At 34.9% G+C, this 25,826-nt stretch overlaps 1 protein-coding gene across 2 annotated transcripts in view; it reads right to left on the bottom strand.

The window, feature by feature from the left end:
- Positions 1-548: 548 nt before the first annotated feature.
- The window catches only part of LOC142344832 (uncharacterized), a 34,134-nt gene continuing 8,856 nt past the window's right edge, over positions 549-25,826 (bottom strand). Inside the window, exons 1-9 of one of the 2 annotated variants that reach the window (XM_075396817.1) lie at positions 24,232-24,635; positions 19,773-20,034; positions 11,838-12,012; positions 11,178-11,225; positions 10,060-10,231; positions 9,534-9,690; positions 7,561-7,637; positions 2,198-2,263; positions 549-1,828 (exon numbers count right to left, since the gene is read on the bottom strand). In XM_075396817.1, the coding sequence (XP_075252932.1) occupies positions 1,742-1,828; positions 2,198-2,263; positions 7,561-7,637; positions 9,534-9,690; positions 10,060-10,231; positions 11,178-11,225; positions 11,838-12,012; positions 19,773-19,878 (888 nt within the window). In that variant the 5' untranslated portion in view covers positions 19,879-20,034; positions 24,232-24,635 and the 3' untranslated portion in view covers positions 549-1,741. Of the gene's footprint in view, positions 1,829-2,197; positions 2,264-7,560; positions 7,638-9,533; positions 9,691-10,059; positions 10,232-11,177; positions 11,226-11,837; positions 12,013-19,772; positions 20,035-24,231; positions 24,636-25,826 lie in introns of those variants that run through there. The other variant, XM_075396818.1, reaches the window with a different exon arrangement.

Raw genomic sequence — 25,826 nt, 5'->3', positions numbered from 1 at the left:
ATTTCTCAGGGATACAAACTCAGAGAAGCACAGAAGGATTGGAAGGGTAGAATAAACTAACTTTTAAACTCTTTTAAGATCAGCATTTCAATAAATAACAAGCCCGGGTCGAAAATTTTTTTGGAAAACTATGTAAGTTCGCTGGTGAAATATGTTGAAATTGGGTGGGAAAACTCACTCAGGGCATTTTAGCCCATTCACGTCACTTTTTTCAGCACTTTCAGTTTTTTCTCTTATATTTCTGCGGTCATCGTATGCTGATAGCTGGACCCGGGAGCCGCTTTTTTTAGGAAGGAAGAACTACTCAAAAACGACCGAAAGGATAAACTACTAAATAAGGCTGCTCAATTCAACGTTAGACTAAATTTGGTCAGACCTTCACTCAAGCTATTACGCCACTTCCCATTTTCCAATACAGTGATCTATAAACCTTTTCAGATCAATTAGTAGTTGTTGCACCTTCCCCTTTTTTTTCCATAATTCCCTTTTTGAAGAATCTTTTTTTTTCGGTACGAATCCCACAGGGTTTTGAAACAGAAAATCTCGTTGTCGTTCAAAAAATGTTTGGGTAATTTCAAAAATCAAGGTCTGAACCAAAAAAACTAACCAAATTTACAAAATAATTATAAATATAGACTCTCATTCGAAGAATTAGTTATGTAAATCATATTGTGTATGAAACTGGTGCATGCACTAGCTGTTTAATACGAAAGCACGGAAAGTTATCAAAATTCAGCATCACACTATTTGAATAAATTGCCCAGGCAATATCAATACTGAAACTGGAATGCTTGAAGTTCTTGGGGTGAGTCATTCGATTCTTGATACAGCAATTTCAATTCTAAATTATTCATGTGTTTTGAAGTTACTGCTTGCATATTATGCTGATGGAAACAACTTCAATATTGTTTGTGGGGATATTTCTCATCAAATTTATCTCTGAAGAAGGATTCAAGTATAAGCATTTGTTGTTAAATATCAGAGAGACCATATAAAGATGAAACGAACTCTATGAGAACGAATATTTCTTAGATATCAATATTCCCTCTAGTCTTCGGAATTTGCATTAATGACAGTTGTACCCAGTGACAATATTACAAAGATTTCCAAAACCCGGCATAATATCTTTGTATATCTTAATTTAGCCTATGTGCTGATAAGCCAGCTGAACAAATTCACAATTTCGGGCATTGAGTTTACAACAGGTGAACACGTTCATGACTTACACCATCTAAATTTGAAAATTGATTTGTGACCCTTGCAACCAAATCGCAGGGTTCACAAAAAAACTTAAAAAAAATTATATTAGTTCACGAATAAAACTTGACGAAAATTTTGAACACGTTTAATCTCGTATTTCATTATAAAAATAAGGAAGTCAAGCGGATTAAGTTACTTATTTGTTCAGGGGGTGGGGGAAAATTGCGAAATGCGACGAATATTGTCCACGTGTTGTCCCGGGTAGAGATTTCAAACCATTTTTAGCACATAACTGAAAATTATGAATCGGGGAAAAAATTACAATATCCCAATTTTTCTGACTGATCTTAATTATTTTTTACACGGCTTTTTTCAGCGTGCTAAGTGCCTTAAACAGTCTGAACCCGGTTACATATTTTTTTTTGATATTACATAGATAGTATAAAATGTGTGCTGTTTGTGCGTAGGAGGAACGGTTGGCGGGGTAGGGTAGGAAAAAATGGGATGGGATGTGTATAGTAGTTGGTAAGGAGGTGTGCAGTTAGAATACGTATTTCTCTTCACTCTCTCCTCTCCTCATGTCAGAGAAGTGGGCCACATTGGCAGCTTGTGACATCAACACCAGAATCTATAAACAAACAAATAAACAAATGAACAAACAAAAAGACAAATAATACTGACCAAAATAAGTCTAGTTCTAAAATGCTGAAACAGTATGAACAGTATAATGGTCAATCTGTCCAGAAAAAGTGATCGAGAGATCACTACATTTTGAATTTAGACGTTTGATGGTTAACCGTGACGCGGTCAGAGTTATGAAATAGCAAAAAATAGAAACGGAGGATACAACAATTAATACTTGATCATCACGTTACTGCAATTTGGGAACCTAACTGATCTAAAGAAATCACCGCCATATATCGATTTCTTCAGTGTGCCTTCTGTACACAAATTTCGAGAAGTTCTACCTTTGTTGACAAGATTTTTTTGTACTTACCATGCCCAGTATTGCACCAAATCCACCAGCACACCAGTAGATGAAGCCAGTCTGTAGATCGTCAATCTGTTCAAATACATTACACAACTTCTCTTTCACCATCAAAAAGAAAAAGCCAAACTGTTTGAGGTATCAACATGTTGTCGATTTCAACATTGAACATTTTAGAAAAGGATGCTGAGAAAAGTCGCCCTTAAGCAGAAAATAAGGATGAAAATTTAAGAACACTTTACACCAAGTTTCCTTCCACAATTCCCAAATTTTGGCAATAGAACTCCACAAGGTTGCAAGCCAAAAGGTTTTTGGACGCGTTCATCAGTGGGCTTGAAAATTTACGTTATATAGAAAACAATAATTACACTTTTGTCTCAAAACTTTGTTTTATGCAGTGTAAGTGACTCAAACTGTATGCCGAATTAAGTTTGCCTCAAACAAACCTTAAAAGTTCTAACTTGAGTTGGTCAAAAAATATTGCTCAAAGCTAAACTTCTAAAAGTAACAGTTGATTATTATAATTACTGTATCTAGTATAAGATAAAACTTGAAGCACATCAGGTGCCAAAATGATCAATAGTGATCCGAGTCCAAAATTATTTTTTAAAAATTTTCTGGTCGGAAAAATTTGAAAATGCAGGAAAAATTTGAAAATGCATAACTTCAATTAAAAACAAATTGCTGTGATTATTGCCCACTTAATATGCCCCATCAAATCAATTCCAGAGAAAAACCATCAGTTTACAGTTGTAATGTTGCTTTTAAGAGAGAAATTGATGTACATTCAAAACAATATGAATCAAACAATAAACAAAAATCAAAAGTTCGAAAACATTAGCGTTCTTTTTCATGAACTGAATTGAAACATTTCGCACTGTTTACTTAATATCAAGGCTAAATTCGCGTTCGAAGCCGAGGAGATCTCTTCAATTTCAGATATAATTCCTAATATTCTTACCTATTTCCAGAAAAAAATTTAGCGAAAAACACAATCAGATTGTCTCGCTGACCATCAAAGCAACTGATCTTGAATCCAGAGTGATTAAATTGGAGTGGCATAGTTACAAAGATACAATTATGATAAATAATTACCGCTACAGCCGGATAACTAAAATATTGGATCAATATTTTTAAACTATTGTTTTATTTATTTGTTGACACCAGGACGCAACTAAAGCCTGTCGTCTTGTCATCCCTTGACTTATTGGAAGAATAATGCCCCAACTGCGGCAATTGTCAAGTTAATACATTACGACAACAAAACTGAAATATATCGTCGGCAATTGCTTTCCTTTTTTGAGAACCTCTTTAATGGCAAAGATCTTGAAAATCAGAAGCTTGCCCACGAACTGAGTCTGTGGTTACCACAACCTACATGTTCAGAAGAATCTTTTTAAAACTGATAATGGGCTTTTGATAAAAACTGTTGACAGTATTAAAGCTGCTGAAGATCTGGAATCAAGGCAATTAGAGAGTTTCCTTTTGTGTAACCGACTCAACAAACCAAAATCAAGTCTAATGCCAAATAATGGCGTAACAAACGGTCAGGTGATGTAATTGCTTTTGATAACTGATGAAGTCTGGTGGAAAAAGCTTAGGGACAACAGCACTCCGCCCAATTGATGATTGTCAAACCATTGAAAAAACTTAGCTCGGAAAACTAGAGGCAGTGTATCTATTTTTTTCGTTCTTTCATCTTTCGACAACATTACATAGATCAATTAACTGAATGATTATCCTTTACTTGGAAATGCGAAAACTATTAAACTTATATTTGTTAATAAACGTGCAATCGGTAAGAACAGGTCGTGACCATCTCTGCGTACAAAAAGAATCACTGCAGAACAAAACAGCTGTAATTGTGCTATGCGAATCCTGTTTCACTGAAAACGATCCCTAAGATACATATTCTATACTGGGTACGAACTATGAACCACTGATAGTGAAAGTCAAAAACGACAAGAAAGGAGGAGGTGTAGGCTTTTTGTGCGAGAAATCTGTAAAATTCTTTGTTTTTTTTCGATTGAAGAACACATTGCACATCCGCTAATTACAAAAGAAGCAGCACGAAAAAACGAATAACGTTTGTGGTTTTTTTACTTGCCCCCTTCCACATCTATTAAAGCATTCTTTGAAAGTTTTAAAATTCTGTAGTGCAAAATAATTATATTGAAAGACGAAATTATTATATGTGATGATTGCAACATAGATTTTTTGACACACACCATCAGCTACACAACATTATGGTTAAGTCACTTAATTTTAATTTATAAAACCACTGATACTAGCCAACCACAGTATCCAAGTCGACAAGCAAAAGTGTTGATCAGGTTTTATCAAAGTCAGGTAACCTGGTAACAATAAAATGGACATCAGTACGCTCTGCTAATTGAATTTAGGCTGTCAGTTGTGTGCCCCTAAAATTCGTCGCAATTTCAAATATTCTAAAACAGAGCAAAATTTTTAATTTCTTTTATCTTTTCCGTCATAAAATAGACCAAATGGACAAAAAAAGATCTTGAAAGCTCTTTGTGTGAATTAGGTTCAATTGTCTTTTAAGTTTTCGATGATATACGTTCACATATTAAGAAAAAAGTGATAAAAAACGATAAAAAAATTTATACAGAAAAAAGACCGTGCTGATAAAACGCTTACACATAATCCTATTGATGAGAAGGAAATCTGTTTCAAACAATTACCGAATTTGTTCACAAAATCCGTATTAGAAGCTCGCAAACACTGATATCAAAACATTTGTCTGTCTAGGGGTTGAGAAAAAAACTTTTCTTCAAAACTTTTCTAAAAACTTTTCTAAATTCTTCAAAAAGCTTTTTGCGACGAATAAAAAGGTCAGCAAAAGACATCAATGTTTAAAAATTCAACTTTTTTAAGTGATGTAGAGAAAAACTTGAGTTACTCAAAATTTGCAGCAGAAATTTTTGAGAGAGTTATCATTTAACGAAAAGAATTTTCTTTCTTATTTCCTTTTGACACATATGAGATCTTTAAACAAACATTTTTGGAAAACAAGGATTCAACTGATCATGTCGGATGAGAACATGTTTTTAAGTGTCTGAAGATGGTGGAATCAGTGTTCACTTAGCTAAATTGATAAAAGCATGCAGAAAGGAATTTTCTGGTTCATCTTAAAACTGCACAAAACAATTTCTTTGTACAAAGACTGTTATCTTCAAGACCCCTCAAAATATCGGCCAATTAGCTCAAAAATGGTTGATTTCCTTGACAATCAAGAACTTCTATCTTCTAACAGTTCGGTTTCCAATCAGAATGTTCATGCGCACACTCCATAGCTGCTATTATGAAAACGATTCAAAATGTAGCAATAATATCATAAAATATGGGTTTTGCTTGATTCAATGACTTTCAAAGTCAATTTTACACAATTGATTATACAATTCTTCTGAAAAGATTAGAAAAAGTGGGTCAAAGTGAAATGAGAAAACAAAAATGTTCATTGTTCTCTCTCATTTGACAATGATCTGCCTCAATTTGTTGAAAATATTTCAAAAAGAACACATTTGGCAGGTGATACGTCAATTCTAACGTCACGTAAAAATATAGAATTTCAATAACCTCATGAATTCAAAAAAAATTTGATGTTTGGGGAACACAGTTATGATTGAAAAGAAATAAAATTTTTGACTCCGGCAGAAATGTACAAAACTAACAACGTTCGATCGTAGGCGAACTGCTTTATGTAGTTTGCTTCCTTCAAATATCCAGGGGTTTTCATTGACAAGCGTCTCAATTTCAAACTCCTTTTTGTTCATGTTTGAAAAACAGCAAAATTTAATGGATCATAGTAAGAGCAACAAATTTGTTTTCGAAAACCTGGTAAATTCAAACGTAAAATAGCTATGCAAGCCAATAATTTTGTATGGCATAATAGTTCTCCGTTTTGCATCAATATAAACCGAATAATAATTATTGTTTACGCAAATGCATCTCCATTTTTTCAAAAAGAAGGGAGATCACAATTGTTATCTCCTCAAGCTATTCAATGTGCTCTCAGTTTTTTATTTTTTACCTTGACGCTCTTGTAAAGGAGGTCCTGGACCAGATTGCAAAAACTTCTCGATTAGTTTTTTTCAAAGTTGCTAGTAACAGGCCAAACAAATGGTCATCCATTAGCTCACTCATTCAAATATCAAAAAATAAACCCAGAAGAAGTCCTTTGAGATTTTCGGTAATAAAATTGTCATTTACCTAGCTAAAGGTCAAAATCGGTAGATGAAAATAATTTTTTCAATTCGAGCTAGCCCTCGAACACACTAATTAGATAAAGACGTTTTTGATGTTTTACTATGTATCGCACGTTTATGTAGATTCTCTGATCACCTTCTGAAGAGTCATTTGACTCGTATGGTGAACAAACTGGCGAGTTGAATTGGTGCTTCATGATAATTATTTTGTATCTTCTGCAATCTGAAATCAAATTTAATCTAATCTAATAGATTTTAGAAGTTCTGTTTGTTACTATAGGTCCTAGCCACTTATAAAGAAGCTGGCGCTTAAAATAGCTGACGTCAGAACGTTTACAAAATAAGCATACACAGCTCTAAATCTTAAAGGAGCTCATTTTCGTTCGTTAAGAAAAATGGATTCTGACGTCGAATGGCAAAAACATGAAAAAAAGTATAACCTGACATTGCTATTGCACAGAAGCTTTTACAAACGTAACAGCACTAGTGCCGTTTCTTCAGAAATAATTAGGCAAACTTTGATGCTACCGATTATCAAAAATAATAAAAAATTCTATCAAAGAAATAATCGAGGAATTTAATTTTTAACTGCAAGTGTTTTATTTGTAGAACACAGAAAATCAGCAGCGCAAAAACGAAAGAACATATTTGGCATATTGATAACAAAAACAAGGACTGACTTTCTAAAACCTTTGTTGGGAAGCAACAAAAATAACAAGAAACGAAAAGGCCAGACAACTTTTTGAGAGTAAGATTTGAAAGCACGTAAAATTTATCAAACCAAATTCTGCCAATTTTTAGAAAGAAAGTTGACGCACTCGTGTTACAATTGACGGTATAGCAGAAAGTGAACTATTTTGATAGAAATTTCGCATTTAAACTCAACAACGGTCCTCAGTTTAGTCGAGAAACTATTATAAGCAGGCAGTTCAGTCTCTTTTAATAAGTTTTAATATTTCTTTTAACTTTAACTTTATGTTAAAATCCTTAAGTTTAAATACAATTTTTTGGCTGTTGATTGCGTGACTACTTATCGTAAAAATTTTTCTCTGGACCTTTGATAGATAGGAAATCAACAAAGTCAGCAACTCATTTTTTGCACGTTCTCGGAAAAATAGCCCGTGATGAGGTTGAAAACTAACATACCCTACTGCAAAAATTGACATCTCCAAAGCAGATCTCAGTTCCATTGTATGTTGTCGTATCAGAAGGCAGCGTGAACCCTGAAACGAGTCAACAAATGTCGGTCATATTCCCTCTTTGTGTCGAATTTTCCAAATAATATTTGGATCTATGCCGTTTCGCCTCCTCCAGTGCTTTTTTTCATGCCCGGGTCGAGATTTGAGATGCGCCGAATGCGCAGAAATTTTGTAAGGAACATGTTGAATGTGCTGAAAGTTTAGTTTTAGGCGCTGAATGAGCTGAATAAAAATATTTTCAGCACTTGTCAACACATTTCTTATATAATTTCAGCACTTCTCGTACGAAAATACAGCACTTCCAAAAATCCCGAATTCAACACTTTCAGCACATTCCTTACATAGTTTCAACATATATCTTACGAAAATTCAGCACATCTTTCAACACATTCCTCATATAAATTCAACACTTCAAAAGTTTAGCACAATTCTTACATAATTTCAGCACTCCAGAAAAAAAAGAGAATTTCGGCACTTTCAGCACATTCCTTGCATCGAATTTTACATGAAATTTTATTGTTCACTATTACCTATAACGTAGTCAGTCTGTAGGGTTCTTCATATTTTGCAATTTTATTGAGCCATTAACCAATCAAAAATCTGCGCTATTTTTCTAAATGATTATTCAATTTTCTGAAAAACAGAACAAATGAAAAGCGTCACACCTTCATCTTATCTAACGGGAGGAAGACAATTATACTTATGCTTAAGCTGCCTCAGCTTACTCAATCAGGTAAATTGACTGTATACTCCAGCTGCGATAACTGCTTTATCTTGAGAGTTGAAAAAATTCTTAAGTCTTTTTGTAGATTTCCAACTGTTTATAAGTTGAACTGCTCTAGTGCAATGCGGTTTGAAAAATAAAAAGATTTCAAAAGCCTTAGACTTAGACTTGACTGACACTAGCTTCTTCACTGCAAGCAAGTTTTGGATCCGGAAACACAAAAAATTCTGTTTTTTGTTAACTGATTTTATTGTGTTTCCGAATCAAAAGCTTGCTTGCAGTGAAGAATCTAGGACAGTATTTTTAATCCATAAGGACGTCGTCACATTTTTGTGCGCTGCATAACAATTTGATCACCGATAGCTTATTCACCAAGCAAAATGTTTTTAAACAGGAATTTCTTTTCGTAGTTATAAAATGAAATGCCCGCCGTTACTTCACACGGCAGGTCAAAATTAATTTGGCGACTGCAGAGGGAAACCATAAAAAAAATTATACTAGAAACTCGAAACAGTCAGTTTTTAACTGCATTAAGAGAATCTTCGACATGTAAAACTGTTATTTGCATAATACAGCCCATATATGTTAATTTACCTTTAATAAAACTGAACATATATGTTATCATACTAACCATAAAACGGACCATACATGGTATCTTGCTCACCGTAAAAGGGATCATATATGGTATCTTACTAACCATAAAACAGTCCATATATGGTATACTAATAATCATAAAACGGACCATAAGTGGTATCTTACTAACTATAAACCAGACCATAATTTTATCTATAAATTGTCAGCTTCTCTATATAAAAGAAAAAAAAAATGAAAACTTACCATAAAACGAGCCATGCATGAAAACTTACGAATCATGGCAAGATCACAGAACGAAAACAATTTATGACTTTTATGGGTCATTTATGGTCCGTTTCGTGGTAAGTAAGGTACAATATATGATCCGTTTTATGGTAAGTAAGGGACCACATATGGTTCGTTTTATGGTAAAGTTTGGTCGACCCGGGTCAGAACAATCCCCTTTCATGTAAGGGTAATCTGCGAACGAAAATGGTTTTTAGCAATTAATAGGTATTTTTAAGGATTTTCCCAGAACTGCCAATTCAGATCCACAGAGGGTTTGTAGTTTCGTAATGTAGTGGGCGGAGGACAAAAACAAATTGTTATTGAATCGTATATACCTAATTCTATGGAGTTGAAGCATGGCCTGTTGTTTGGAATGGCGTCTGATCCAGTGGGACATTTCTCATTGAGGAACTTTGAGAGGAGGAGAGGGATGAAGAGGATTAGAGACAGACAGAAGAACGTGAGCAGGAACAACATCACCACAATGCCAGCCTAAAACAAAACACACACACTCAGTCAAACCAAACTGGTAGCCAAATACGCTCTTGATGAAGTCATTGATCAACACCTGAACCCCCAATCAGCACCTCAATTGAAATTTCTCTCTTGAACATTAAGCCAGCACGTCTCTGCAAAAAAAGACAACTTGGTCCGTTACCAAATAAAAAAGACAACTTGATCCGTTATATTTATTCAGGATTTTGTGGAATTGGAAACATTGTTTTAGTAAAAATCGACACATCCTGCTAGTGAATATAAATCTTTGTCTTGATGTATTACGATTGTGCTATAAGTTCGATTATGGATACATCACGTAACATGGATTGAAACTTGAAAAGGAGAACAAATATGTGAACTAACAGAGAAGTGTACGAATATGCAGTATCCTTGGCAGCATGACCTGGCCTCACAGCAGTGTCTCCTGGTAAGCCCTGTGCTGATTATAGCCACAATCATAAGGAACATGCATCCAGCACCTGCCAGACATGAGTCCACTATGATGTACTGCGGGTTCTCTGGACTGTAGTAGGAGCTGAACAGGGAAACAGAAGTTCAAAGCTTAACGTGATAACTTGTTTTAAATGAAGTTACAGGAAGGAAGGTCAGCAACCCAATCTGCTCGATCTTAGTGGTGGGTAGAGTCTACAGGCTCAGGTATAAAAGACCTCCCAGTAAAAACCTCTAATACGGAATTTGGCCGCTGATCAGAATTCGTTGCGACTTACTATCCAGACAATCGGTTCTGGTTTGACTGTCCACAGCCGAAATGACCTATCAAATGCTTATAAATAGTTAGACCTCGGCTCATATGTATAGCCTCTCATCTGAGATTTTAGGCACTATTTGCAACCATTTTGGTGAGAGCGTCCTTGTTCAGGCGTCAGCCATATCTTACCCCTGTTTGTGATACAAATGGTCTAATCAAAATCGGCCTGCGTGCGGCATATGAGCCTGTTCAATTTGTTTTAAAATGGTAAAAAGGTTAGCTATGTGCACTATCATGCATCATGTCAATAACAAAATTACAATTCGGATTCATAGCGAAGAGTATACGCCGCCTGAACATTGAGGACTTCCCCTTTAAAAACGTCAGGATAACCAATTCTTCTATGAGTTGTAATAGGCACACACGGGGACAATATTGGCTTCAAATTTTGTTAGAAAGAAGTCAAAAATCTTAGGTATTCCCGGAATTTATTTCAAATTTAGTTTGATGTTAAAATACGGATCTATTCTGTTTCGCCCCCCCCAGTGTTTTTTACGCCCCCCCCTAGTGTTTTTACACACCCCCCCCCCCAGTGTTTTTTACGCCCCCCCCCCCTCCCCAGTTACAAATTTTATGTTGTTATATAGCTCGTTCCTGTGTAACGAAATAGCACGTGCGCGCTTGCGGGGGCGTAAAAAATATAAGCCCAATAAGCTCGTGGTGGGGGGGGGGGGGGGTGGGGGCAAAACAGAATAGATCCTAAAATACTTACTCTTTGCCTTTCTTTGCTTCCTTGTCGATGAAATCTGCAAAGTCTTCTCTGAAACACAATCAACATCACATTTCATCGCCTGTACATTTTTAGCAGTACTTTTACATTACATTACAGACTACGGTGACCTTTAAAATTTTTACACGCCAACTGCAAAAAAAGCTGTCTCCTAGATTGGGCTAGGAAAACTTTTGCAGATCAAAAGTTAATTACTTCGAATATATACCCAGTGAACAGAAACTACTAATACCTTGGCTTGATTGCCTTATAGTTCGTGGTGAGAATACGTCAAATTATGCACTAATATGCGATCTCTTTGCATCTGTTTCAAGAAACTATTTTACCACCGTCTTATTAAGGCATGTCAAGACTTATCCAGATTAACCACATTTTGATGAGGTATTTCATCACTACTCCGTCAATTTCTTGCATTTCTTGGTTAAGGTATATCAAGTTTAATTTCACTGGGTACACTTCATTTTTACAGCTATTCATATTTCTCATACGTGCAAAACAAATGAAATATCGAAGACAAAGATTATCTGAAAAAAATCAAGATTTTGAGAACAAAATTTTAGTTCGCGTTAATATAGAATTTTATTTGAGAAATCACCAATATCATAAATGGAATAACGCAGGGAAAATAATAAGTGGACTTACGACCACTCCTTCTCCATGACTTGACTGAATCCGAGTGCCTCGTATGTGTCATAGAGTGGCCCTGCGAATGTCTTGTAGCCAAGCATGAGGAAAGCAGAACCTGCTCCTACTAGCAGCACTCCGAGCAAAGTCAAACAGGGAATGCGACCCAGGGTAGAGCAGCAGCCTGCCCTCTCTAAAACAAAAATGAACATTATCGTTCATTAGGTACACTTTTGCGTATAAAGGACACTTTGAGGCGTTTATCGACAACAGTAACAAAAGCATCAATTAGCCAAAAAAATTCACCATATGAATTCTCGAATGTCTTTATTTATTAATTCAGAAATGTTTAAGAAATCAACTTTTCACAATACGCTTTTTTATCGACGAAAGGTAGTTTGCAGTTCCTCTTCGAAATCTGCATTTAATAATGATACGTCTTTTTGTGTGTTTGCAAACCAGGTGTTCTTTGTTTTACGACTAATTAACGCGTTGTTAAGAGCGATCGGGACAAGAGTGACAAATTCGTGTAAATTTGCTAGAACCTATGTGCCTTTTACAGCGTAATGAAGTCAATTTAAGCAAAAAGTGAGCAACAGGGCACCTTGCACCAGCTCTCACTCTCTAAGAGAGAAAGGGAGTTATGTTGAAAGTTTTTACAGTTGATTCGTGTTCCGGAGGCTTGGGGCTTGTTAATTATAATCAATCAATATTGAAACCAGCCTGCTTTTGTTTTTCAGCGTTTTTTCAGGCATTTTTGTGTTCTGAAGGAATTAAGAGAAATAAATTCAGGCACTTTTTATAATAGAAATTAAATTCATAAAAATTTTGCGACACATCAGTGCGTCTTTCATGGAGATGGCGTATTGCACTGGTTGACTGTTATCTAGTCGAGCCGCAATGTTAACCTTGCAAGATTACAAACGATTAGCGACGGAAGTTGACTTGGCGATTTTGAACAATACATGCCGATATTAGAAAACAGTCCACAAAAATTAAATTGAATCGAACGCCAATACATTTTTTAACTTACAATTTGAACTAATAATGGTTACGGCAACAGAAATTGAGATATCGTTAAAAAATGCTCCCAGTGATAGAGTTCAAACCGTTCTTTTGAACTTAGAAAAATAACTGAGATATCTAGAGTACCTTACTGTGTGGAATCCGATTGTTTGAAAAACATAGCGTCAAAAATTTTGAACAAAAGTTTAAGAATTTTATGATTTATGGCAAAGAAAGCTCTAAAAACTTGCAATTGGGCTTCATTAGACTTGTTTGCTGATCAAAAATGTTGCTTAGGTAAGGCAAAAAACAGCACTGTTGAAGTCAACCCAGAAAAATTTGTATCGCAGCGTATAGGGCCCAAATCTTAGAAATTAAAACAAGACTTCAGAGGGTTAAAATTCGGGGTTAATTTTTTGTCTAATTAGTGTCCTTCATGCTGACTTGTCAGTTTAGAGTGTAGTTTACAAAAATCTCTATAACAATTCAAAAGTTGTCAATTGACGTATATCAAACTTTAAATGAGCCCCCTAAATTTAGGGAAAGCTAAATTGTAGGTACTAGTGCACCGCATTGCCCTCCCGGCAAGATATGCAAACAGTCAATTTGTTTATTTCTTATCAGAAAAATAATAGCATTTGTGCTATTTATCGTAGCTAATATTGTAGCACATCTTTAATCAAATTTTAATCTTACCGGTATCTGAATGGGATGTTTTCTGCTTCTCAAAAGGTCATTTCAGTGCCTTTATTATTGGACAAAACATAGTACCGTTTTGGGTACGGCTGACCTGGGCTAACATGACCAATTCTCGAGTTAGGTTCGGCTAAGCCAATCACCTCGTGTTCGTGAAGTGGAGCTTCGATTAAAATGATATTAGTGCCGATTTAAAATGATATCTTTGTGCCGATTCAAAATATAGCTTGCTTTAGTCTAATTGTCAGCCGACGGCCATGCGAAAGAACCTGACTTTGAAGGGTTATGTCGTCGTTCGGGGCGTTAATTCAAACGAATTTTTTGTCTGTAGAAATATTGAAAACGGTGAAAACTAGGATGTTAACTAGGAAGTTTATTTCTTGGTCGTTTTCGTTGTCCGTTCCAAATCAATTTGAATTCTTCATTGGGTACCTATAATTTCGGCGGTTTCTATTTTTGGTTGGTAATATAGGTTTGAAGTTTTAGGCACAATTTTGCGGCAAGGATTGAACTTTGATGTTTTTGAAAGGATATGTCTGAACGTGTAGGTTCAAGCATATGTGGATTGCCATGTCAGTCATGCCTAAGCTTCGTGGTTGAGTCGCATAAAAATCCACAAGATATGCATCCTTTTTGAGTTCGAAATGGCTACGCTTTCATCTACGCAAACGCATGCCGATCCCACGAGTAGGTTTTTCAGAAGCAGTGAATGTATTGGGAGACATAGCAATATCTGTCTTCAATCCCGGAAATAATAAAATCGCGAAGTTCCTCTAGAATTGCGTCTTTTGACATCAGATTAGCAACTAGTGCTGTAGTGAAGATCTTTGGCAAGGCGAATTTATATGTGTCACTGTAGAGACTCTTACTGGGTGTCAGGATGCTTGTTGTTGATGTTTAATCTGTTGCTAATTTTGAGGTTGGATAGGTGTTTTTTGTTTCTTTTGATGGTCCAGTCTCATCAACAAAGCTAAATCTTGTTGGCGTTGCTATTGAAGGCCCAGCCTCATTAGCAAATCTGAATTTTGTTGCCGTTGTTTGTTCCATATTTTAGAGAATTTCTTCTTCTGAGCTCAACCTTATTGAACTCGTTTGAAAACTTTGTCCAAATGTACTGAGATAGTAAAAACTGACTGTTTTCTAGGATTATTTTGACAGAAACCGAATCTAAATTGTCAATTTTTTTTGCTGTATTTGCTTTTTCCAAGCTTTGTACAAGTGTTTTCTTATCGGCTTCAAAAATGGATTCCTTTTGCGGCACAAAATCAAAATAAATGGGTAATAATAAAACGTTTTGAGCATTGATTCATTGTGTTTATTTCTGGAACAAAATTTTGCCCAGTTTTCTTGATTTTTATGCAGCTCCTGTTTGCGGATCACGCAAAAATAAGACTCAAAACCCATTTTTGAGCCTTATAAATGATCAGTCGAAAAATCAAACGGAAGCACTCAATCTACCGATCGACTGAGACGGCTATTTTAAGTTTTTTTTGTTCGTTTTTTTGCGTTATGGTTATAAAGCTCAATAGTTCGAACGATGCTATTTGAATCTCTCATTTGACCAGACAACTCGAGTAGCATCTAGTTTGTCAACGCTATAGCTTTTCCCAACGGACTTGGGAAAAAACGACGCGAAAAGAAGAGTTCGCTTCAGTTTCGTTTGCTAGTTGTTCTAGAGCTAAGCCTTGTCATTTTCTGGAATCACCGCATTTCAAACGTGTTTCTAACTATGGGCTGAAATTTTTTTTCTCATTATTTTGCGCAATTTTTCGTCTAAGTTCCTGACAAGTGATTGTCAGATTGGTCGTTTCAAATAAAACAAAAAATTATTTATTGGTGCTTGCAATGAGTGAAAGATTGACATTTTTGAAAATTTGGATTAATTAGCGAATTTTTTTTCAAAAAATGAACAGAGCCCATGAAAATTCTAAATTGTTTCAGATTCATTCGAGATTTGGGTATTTAAAAGCCATCTGTTTTTTTGCTAAATGTGTAATTCCTGTTTGAGTAATTTTTGAACTCACTATTCAGTTTCTGGTTATGAAAAAAGATTAAAAAGATTTTGTAAAAAATGTAAATGTGGAGGTTTACGTCTAATTTCTCTAAATTGAGATGGTGCTCAATTTTGCCCTTCTTACTATCAAAATGTCGTTCATGAAGAATTAATTTTTCAAGGCCGATAAATGTACAGCCTGTTGCAGTTTGGAATTTAGCGGGGATATTTTTCAAACATCCTGTCAGAACTGTCAGAAGGTAAAAACCTGTTTTAAAGCTAATTGTCAGTCATATCACCGCTTACAAAATTGAAGCTAAAAAGTCGAGCCATGCCATGCTGTAGAGTTTAACTGACTTTATGCGTAGTGCAATTCGATTGTCGACAAAAAGGCTATCTTTGGCGTGATTTTGGCCTCAAATTTTGCCAAATCTTCAGCATAAGCAAATCTATCTTCGGCAATCTGAAACCTATTTTCGTGTGATTTATGAAAAATTTTTGATTTTAGCTCAATTTTTGACGGCTACCTTGTTACAGTTTTGATAACCAGTAAATCAAATTTTCGATCGGACCCTTAAAAAATTTTCAATACGCACTTTGAGAGGTTTTTTTGACCTTTGGCAGTAAATGAGTTGGACTTTCTACCCGTTTGTTGTGATGCCCTAATATAAGCTTTATGACATATGCACTTCAACGTATGGCTCTGAGTTTCCAATCCGACTGATTACTTCTGAAATTCTTCAGCAATTTCTTTTTAATTTGGACATTGAACGGAAAAAAAATTAACTTCATTATTTGTACACTGTTGTTGCGTTATTTTGATTCCAAGTTGATCAAAAGTTTTTCATATAATTGAGTTTAATTTTTTACGCAACCTCGACAGGCCTGGCATGCTGTATTTTCTAATCATTCTATTTCATTACCGTTTTTCAGCGTACCGGGGGTTTTAACTGTCATTTAGGAGAGATCTTAATTCTCAGTTTTGTTTTCTCAGACCAATTGATTTCTCTAGAAATGTACATTACTCGTTTAGCTAGTGATAAATTGATCAGTGAACATTGAATATTCACTTCCAGAGTCTAGTTAAAAAAAGTGCAGCAGCTATGTTGATCATCAGGTTTTTGTTTTGCAGCGCCGTTTCATCGATACCTTTATTATCAATCATAGCGCCGATTTTGTCCTAGGACGAATTAGTTTGAGTCATGTTGTTCTTTATGGTTTGTTTATGATTTGGAAATTCGACTTTTCTTGAGTATCATTATTCTCAAGATAGTTAAATCATCAATTTAGTCATTTCATGATGAGGCGTTCAATTCTTTTCACAGTTTCTGTATGTTCCATTCGTTTCATGATTGACCTCATTTCGTGGACGTTGTGGTTGCACTGTGCTTTCGCCCCGCGTAATTGATTGTACAATTGAATTGCTCTATGCTGTTCGTTTTGCTTAACGAAGTTCGTTGTTGGTTTTGTTAGCCCATTTCAGTGATAACTGCTATACGCAAGATTCTTTTTGTTTCGAACGAATCACGTACCAATTCTCTTTGAAGGACGTCATTCAGCAATATTTGTGATTAAAATATCTCCAATATTTGCCTTGCGGTTGCAAAATTATAATTTTTTGCCGTTTCGTAAAGACTGCTGAACAATTGATCGACATTTTTACTTTGCTTTTGTTTATTGCAAAAACATGAATCAAAAATTACATTTCTGGGTTGGAGGAAGTTTGCGCATGGTTGAAGTTTTTGTGGGAATGCGTCGCTTTCCTGTTCCTATACTGATGCATATAAACAAAACACCTTTTTTGATTGCAGATTGACCAGTGTTTTGCACCACAAAAAAGTCCACAAACTCCAATAATTTTTCCGCCATTTGTGTTCTATTGAAGTTTTAGTTGATCATTTCGATTTTCACGTTCCCTCTCAATTCCTCACTGGGTCTGCAATCATCTTCTTTTATTTGGGCATCTGGGGTAAGTTTGACCGCAGTGGGTTTGTCCTCGGGTAGCGTAGAGTAATTATTTTGCGGGTCAGTAAGGCTAATTTGAGTCGAATGCGCCATTTCGCCTGTCAGATATGTGGATCTGCAGTTGGTTGATCCCAAAAAGTTTCCAAGGACAGTGGTGTTTTTTGTCATTCTCAACGTGCTGACTGCCCCACTTCGTGCGTTTTAGCAGTCCACATAGAAATTTGCGATTCTGCGGGGCCTATACTTGATTTGTTGTTAAAGATCAGGCGATTTTGCTCCGCCAAATCACATAAAATCAGGCTATTGAGTTTTGAAACAATTTAGCGCACTTTTCTTGCTGTATTTCGGTCGCAATTGTGGCCTATCTTTTGATTTTAGCTTTCGATCCGTTTAGCGGTTTAAGTTAGAGTTTTTTAGATTGAGCTAGCTGGTTTCTGTTTAGCAAATTCTCGTTTTGAAGATTTACAACTGAATTTTTAATCAAGAACCAGAAGAACGAAATTGAAGTTCTATAGAATTATCACAAGCAATTAGATCAAGAATTAGTTCAAACAAAAAGTTTAACGAAGTGATAATTTTGTAGCAAAAACGAAAATGATTAAAGAGAAGACTAGGGTTAGACAGGCATGATTAATGTCACCATACGGGAAATCCTAAACGAACACTTGCACACAAAGTAAGGGTTACGGAGCAGCAAATAAAGAAACTGAAATTAACATCAAATTACACAGCAAAAGAAAGGAACTAAATTAAGTTTTGAAATATGATAAATGAGCCTCGAAATTTAAAATTATATTGTAGGTACTAGTGTATCACGGTTTCCTTCCTAAAAATGAAAATAACTTTCGCAGGCTCCCACCTTACTGTTTTAAAGAATTTTCTCATGCCGAAAAGCAAATGTTTTAAAAATCTCACCTTCTTTCTCAACAACAGTATCATTGCTACTTGCAATCTGAAGCTCCTCAATGTAATCTGAGTTCTGGTCAAGAGAAGTACTCAAAATAAACGGCATCTCCGAAACAAATCGAACTGAATAAAACCACAAATCGAAGGTCAAAGAGACACACTCTTCAGTAACACTCAACTGTTAATAGAATTAGGAATAATTCGAACTAAAATCAACCTCAAATTAAAGGTCAGAATGACACTTTTCAGAAGCACTTTACGGGAAGTCGAATTAAGAAACGACAATAGGGATTAACGCTTCCCGGAAATTTAAGCAATTCTTGCTACGATGTCGGTTTATTTATAGCTTAATGCAATTTGCATTTTTATGGCTTGTGCCATAGTTTTACGTGCTTCTGATGTAACTTCGCACCATTTTAGCACCAAATTGAGATATAAAATAAATTGAATGTAGAAAGTGAAGACAGAAATGGAAGAATTAGACTTTAAACGTATTATATGAAGCATATGGCATCAAATCTTTTTGCAAACAATCCCATGTGTGCTACAAATTACTATAAAGCAACAATATATCTATCATATCTAGTCAGAAGATAAATCACTATATACTGCTTTGTCTCAAATGAGTATCAATGTCTTTGCTATGAAGACATTTTTATGACGTGTAACAACAGAAAACTTAGCCTACTTTCTGTAATGTTATTTTCGGTGCCAAGTCAAAGCAGGTATCAACTATTTCATGCCTGAGGCGATAGAGCGTATATGAAACTCTGAAATCAATTAATCAATACGTTCTTTTCTTCTTTTCCATGAAAATAAGTAAAATATTTCAGAAGAAAATGTCAAATAGAATGTACTTTGAAGTACAATGAAAAGAATGGAGTCTATCAAAATCGGGCTTAAAAATTGACCAGATAATTGATTCGAAAGATATGATATAGAGCAACCACTTTGTTTTAATTGAAGACATGCGTGTTAATCTGACGCCATAAAGTGGTAAAATGCCTCCGTAGATTGTTCCTGGTTTTCTCCAAGTACGTACACGTTTCCATAAAACATTTTTTTCACAAATAACGATGATTGCTGAGACCAATGAATTTCGAACCAATGTTCATTAAAAAACAAAAAAAAATCAATACATACTGTGAACTTCGAACCTGCCAATACACCTGCACCAACTGAATTTAAGCAGACGGAGCTGAGTATTTCTTTTGATGAGATCTCTTGTTATTTCCTGTTCCCCAAGGATTCGACCCCCTCACCAATTTTAAGTTTGACAAGATGAGTTTGTTCACCTATCTGGAATTATTCTTGTTAGGGTAAAATCTCCCGATTAAAAGTATGATAACGAAAAGGAAAAAAAATATATGCCTAAAAAGTGGACTAACCCGGTGGCTCGTTGTAGTACACTCCCCCCGCACCTCCCTCGGAAGCAGCCGGGTTGCTGTAGATACGTCTGGCCACGTCATACGGAGGGGGCACGCTGTTGTTCATATTGCTCCTTAGATGAGACACTGTCACGTTCTGTACCAGTTTTCCTTCGTTTTCCCGGTTGCGGGAATAGAACTCAATTTCTACGCAATTCGAATTCCACCCCGACTGTTGAGTGAGTTTGGATAGAACTTGCAAGCGATGGGTTTTTAGTCTGGGCTGAAACGTCTTTCTGTTTCACAATTTTACAAAATGGGGCGCTTATATACGAATGCGTTTAATGGAGGCAACAAATTGAATTACGAAGTTTTATTGGTGTTGTGCTACTTTAACAATCAAAAATGGCAACAGACACAAAAAAAATTTTGATTAACAAATATTCGCCTTAAAGGAGCAAACGGAACTTGTACACTAGACTGCTCAAAATTCAACATCGCAGAGAGCAATGAAAGTTTACTGCACTCAATTTTTGGATCTATTCTGTTTGCCCCCCCCCCCAGTGTTTTTTACGCCCCCAGTTACAAATTATACGTTGTTATATAGCACGTTACTATGTAAGCAAAGAGCACCTGCTCCTGGGGGGGGGGGCGTAAAAATATAAGCTCACTAATGGGGGGGTGGCAAAACAGAATACATCCCATTTTTTATTGAAATCAGTATCTTTTGATTTTTGGGCAGCCTCGGGGTAAAAACATTGCCAGGAACGATATTTGCCGGATTATATTGCACATTATTTGGATAGTTTTTTTCCTTTTAAACTCGAAATTGGAGTTTTAATAATAATAAATTGTTTTCAAGTAGTTAGCATTGCTGTACAAACCAGGCCGCACAGAACCGCCACTTACTTGATAGGTCATCAAAAGGCCCGATGGTCCTCGTCAAATGATGCCAGTAGCAGTACTAAGAAACTTTAAAGACAGATTGTCAAATGCTTAAGATGCAAAGGATTTGAAATAATTGGCTTCATATATTAACGAAACTATTTGTTGGTTATTGCTAATGTAATTATCTCTGAAACTATACTGATAAAGTTTCAATTCTTTTTTGCTCAAAATTTGTACTCCTGAAATGAAATTGGCTTTAAATTTTAATGTAAAGTTCAACAATTTTCTTCTTACTCCTAGTTGTTTAAGGCTAAGTCCACTAACCGCGTTCGAACTTTTTAACTGACGGGATGATGTTCTTTTTTGACACAACTGACTCTATTTCTTTCTTTGTTAAAAGAAATTTTAGACTATTTATTTCGCATTCTGGTCTAAGTATGTCTGATAAATGTTTTAAACGGTTCAAGAAAGTGCAAATCTTTGATCAAAAGTTCAAAAATGTGCAAATAAGCTTTTTTAAGAATGTTTTAAACAATTTGTTTGGAAGTTTTTCTGCGATTTTTTGTTAAAGATAAGACAGGTACAATAAAGAAAAATTAAAACAATTTTTTGAAAATTGTTCCCATAAATCTACCGAATATGCGCTAATTGCTCACAGATAGGTGTTGACGTGAAAAAGAATCAATATTTAACGTCTTCTACGATGAATTGATATAAAGAGCAAGGATTCCGCATTCGGTCTATCTGACATTAGATTTTTGTTTTGTATGTTAGCTAAAATCTGTAGTCAATTGAGAGATCAGTTTGATTAAATCACTTCATAAACAAAAAATGAAACAGCAATTAAAACTGTTATTCATATTCTTTGTTTAAGTTATCAAAACAATGACTATAACCAGACCAAAAACACAAAAAGCAAAAAAAACTACACGCTAGGTGATAAAACAATTTAAACACCCAAAAGCTTCATGTTAGCAACGAAATCTATTTAAATTTTTGAAATAGGCTTCAAATAAAAATTTCTTCCAGAAAACTAAACTTATGCAATGAGATGCAGACTTAAAAATGAGAAAAGAAACGAGTAGAAATCTATTTTTGCCAAAAAATGAAGTTCGGTTTCCACTCAAGTTAAAAGCCACGAAATCATAAAAAACCCTAATTGAAAAAAAAAGTCTTCACCACTGTGAAACCTAGAAAAAAACAGACAACTGAAAACTCTCAGAAGCGGCAAAAATACACACACAGCTCATAGTTTTGCACTCAAAAAGTTACTTTTGCTTATATAGAATAATTCCAAACGTTCCGATAAAACTTATAATAAATGAAGCAGACGCGTGTGATCAAAATTTTTTCATTAGTTTTAAAACCCGACATTAAAATTTCTAATTTGTGCGCTGGGCTCCTTAACTCTTCTATTCAACAAACGGAAACAAATCTGACGTGAAACCATTAAACTCCCAACCTCTGAATAACGCTCCAAATGATTATATCAAGCTTGAATTGCTAAATTTTTGCAAAATACAAAAGGTTTTGATTTGTGAATGAACCCTAAAGCAGCACGTTCAGGATTTATCCAACTATGTTTTCAATTGTTGTGGTAGCAATAGCCTTTTTGGTTTTAACTATAAAATTTTCATCTTTTTGGGGGCCGTTTTTTATTGTCTAGCTTTCCAAAAGCGAAGCCGGACATTACAATCTAGTTTTGGGATAAGGTCGGTCTTTGTTTTTGAGACAGTGTAATTTAAAACTTTAAGGGAGACGAGGAAATGTTTTTTTGTCGAACAGAAGTTGCGACGGAAAGAAGACAGGTAATCAATTGATTTGACAAAAAGATATGTTATGCGTCTTCCGCAAAGATTTAATTTTAACATTCTATAAGTTAAGAGCCGCCTGTTCACAAAAATAGATTGCAATGTCTAGTTCAATTTTGATAAGGTGAGACAAGCAAGAACACAAGGCCCGAAAACAGATAAAAATGTTTATTGCAAAAACCCAAAAAATCTATGGCTATCAAAACCAAAAAAAATGGATGGATCCAAAACGTGATGCTTTAGGGTTCATCCAAAATTAAACAAAAACTCTTTGTACTTCGAGGTAATCAAGCTAGGTTAATATTATATTGTAAAGAATTTTTGTCAAAATGCTAAATTAATTTTGAAAACTGCTAAGCCATCAAGGTAACCTATACCCAATAGATGAATTGAAAAGCTTCCTCTTCAAACTATGAGAAGTTTAATGATCTTCAGTATATATGTTTTCGTAATTTCGCTATCCTCGAAAAAAAAACAGATAAAACATTTTTGAACAGTGTGCATAAAGTTTTCTACAAGAGAAATTTAAGAAAAAAATTATAAGCTCAAAAAACAGATATCAAGAATTAGCGGAATTTGAATAAACTAACTCAAAAGTCTTTAAAATACTAATTTTATTTAAAAAAATCTCAAATTATAAAGTTATGCAATGTTATATTGTTTTGTCTAAAATTAAAAAATAAAAAATGATGTTTAGCATTGATGAGATTGCACATTTTCAATAGTCTTTCGCTGATATCTCTTTCCAATACGCTGCTGTTTTGCACTAACACTCTTATATTTCCAATAAAATCTAAAAAGCAAAAACCTTTCCTTCTTTCCTCCGGTCCTTTGTTCTTGGGATTATTTCAGTTAAAAAACAAAGAGGATAGGCAAGCAACGGGGAGATTTTAGCAATTCCCCTAGCCTATGGCTCAATCAAATTACTTTTGACATAGCAGCTTTAATGTTGCTGATAGTTCAGTTTTTTCATAGTTTTTTTTTCATCTTTCTCTTTTTGTGAAACTAAACATTCAGTAATTGTCACCATTATCTTCTATTCATCTCTTTGACAAATACAGTATCCTCTGGATGTTGTGTCACAAACAAAAGGCAAAACCGGAAAAAAATTACCAGTAAATTTTAAAGCACCAAAAAAGTTAAGGTATTAAAAACTGTTATTGTTTCTCTGTCACGACTCTGTCATTACAACAGAATTTGATCTTTTGGCTTTAAAAATTTGAAACAAATTTGACGAAGAAAAACAACCACCATGCACGCTAACAAAACAAGTCCAGGAAATAGATCCTCAAAAAAAATCACGGAAATAAACCCCCATGGAAAAACCCCATGTCAACATTGAATGAAAGATCATGTGATTTTATGAAAACCTTCACAGCAGAAATTTAAACGCTCTTGCCTTTTTTTCCGAAACCGAACAAGCCTTATCTTTAATTAGTTTCGCGGCCCCTAAAAATCCGTTCATCGCGCGTTTACTTCCGTTTACATATAAGTTTAATTACTGTATATGCGTTGAGTCCAACACCTACGCATGCTTGTAAAGCATTTTGAGAGTGAGATAGATTTTCTGTATGATTATTGTATGACCATAATAAGCAACCCAAGATTTAGCGTTCAGGTGGATATTTTCTCCATAATTTTATAACATTTTTTTTATTTACCACTGAGATACGGAATATATCTATAAAAAATTTCAAAACCTTGAATTTATCTTCGAAAACAGGGATTTACTAAGTTGCAATCCATTGTTTGTTATTTTATTGTATATCTGTATTTTTTACCTGTCTTGTGTATGCTGCCAATCTTCTGCGTTGAACTGAATTGCAACAATCTAATTACGGTAAGATTATAAACCAATTTTAGAATGCATTTTAAATACGATAGGTGGTCACTTCTATCACTACTTTGAATAATGAAGAATAAATTTTGTGTAAGAATCCGCCGAATTTAAGAACAACCGCTTCTTGCTGTACAGTAGTTTCAGTGGCTATATCTCAAACTCATGCGCAAACATTAGCTCATTTACTAAAATACACCACACACATAAAACACGAGGCAGAAACGATACAACTTATTGTGAAACTTTAAGTCCACGCGCTGTAGAGAGGTACGTTTGAGTTAGCTGTTTAGTTCTAAGTTTAGTCAAGCTGAAGCACGTGAATATTACGTATGCATAGACGGTTTAGATTGAGTGAGGTCAAGTTTAGATCTAGGCTGCATGAAAGGCTATATCATTTCTCTATAAAAAGTAGAAGCAGCTGATCAAGGTGAGTTTTGGCGTGCCATTAAGCAGAAAGATCAACTAGAATAAACTCGATTAACCCGACAAAGCGTTGTTGAAATCTCCACTTCAGCCTGAGGATCTTGTCTGTGAATTTTACTAGACATACTCTTAAAATATGGCCGATTGGAATGTTGTCATATCTTACGCAATATAAAATCAAGAGGTGCTGGTGTTATGAATTGATTAGTTGGGGCGAGACTGAATTAATACCTTGTAAGAACATGAAATTGTCCTACAAAAGATGATTAACTTGTAAGAACTTTTAATTCAAATGGCTAACTTGTAAGTTATGATCAGAGCTGAAAAACACACTTAAGAAAACATTTTGAATTTGATTTAATATTAGCACTCTGCCAGTTATATTCTATGTATATGACATGTGGAAATAAACGCAAAGACTACCAGTACGATGATCGTGTGATTCAGAGAATTCAAAATATTATGAGATTGCTGAGCTTGATTTTTCCCCAGAAGGAAAACACACCCCCCAGAAAATAAAACACTTTTAGTAGCAAATTTTGTATTAACATCACTGAAGTTTCCGAAAAAAAACTTTCAACATATGCAATCGAAATTAAAAAATTTTAAATTTTGAGGGTACCAATACAATTTCAATATATAATCATAATATATAATCAAGGTGTTTTCGTCCATTTATTGACATTGATTTAGAGCATCTACAGTTTTGAGCACTCTCACCAAGCTAACTCTAGCAAATTTTTTGAAGCAACTTTTCAAGCAAAAGAATAATTTTTTCTTGAAAACAATATGGCATCACATTTTAATTGAGGGCTCAGTGATATTTTATGTACAGCATGAAGGATACTATATCTTTACGCTAAGTACAATTCAGTATACTCAACCGGAAGACAGAAGAAGCGGTAGCAACTGATGAAAAACAAATTTTCTAAAAGATTTGATTGAGAATAATAATTGTTGAACGCTTCCGAGAATTATTTTGATTTTGGCGATTTCTGAATATCAAGTAGTTTTTCAAATAACGTCTCAAATTGGGTCATTCACTAACATGAAAAACAAAAAAAGTTTACTGCAACTAACAAAAAGTCGCGTAAGAAACTTACAAGTTCTAAA

Source organism: Convolutriloba macropyga, chromosome 8, assembly GCF_964194025.1.
Source record: "Convolutriloba macropyga chromosome 8, txConMacr16.3, whole genome shotgun sequence".
In the NCBI taxonomy this organism is placed as follows: domain Eukaryota; kingdom Metazoa; phylum Xenacoelomorpha; order Acoela; family Convolutidae; genus Convolutriloba; species Convolutriloba macropyga.
The sequence above is the reverse complement of the archived record's forward strand: the minus strand, read 5'-3'. Positions and strand labels throughout refer to the sequence as shown.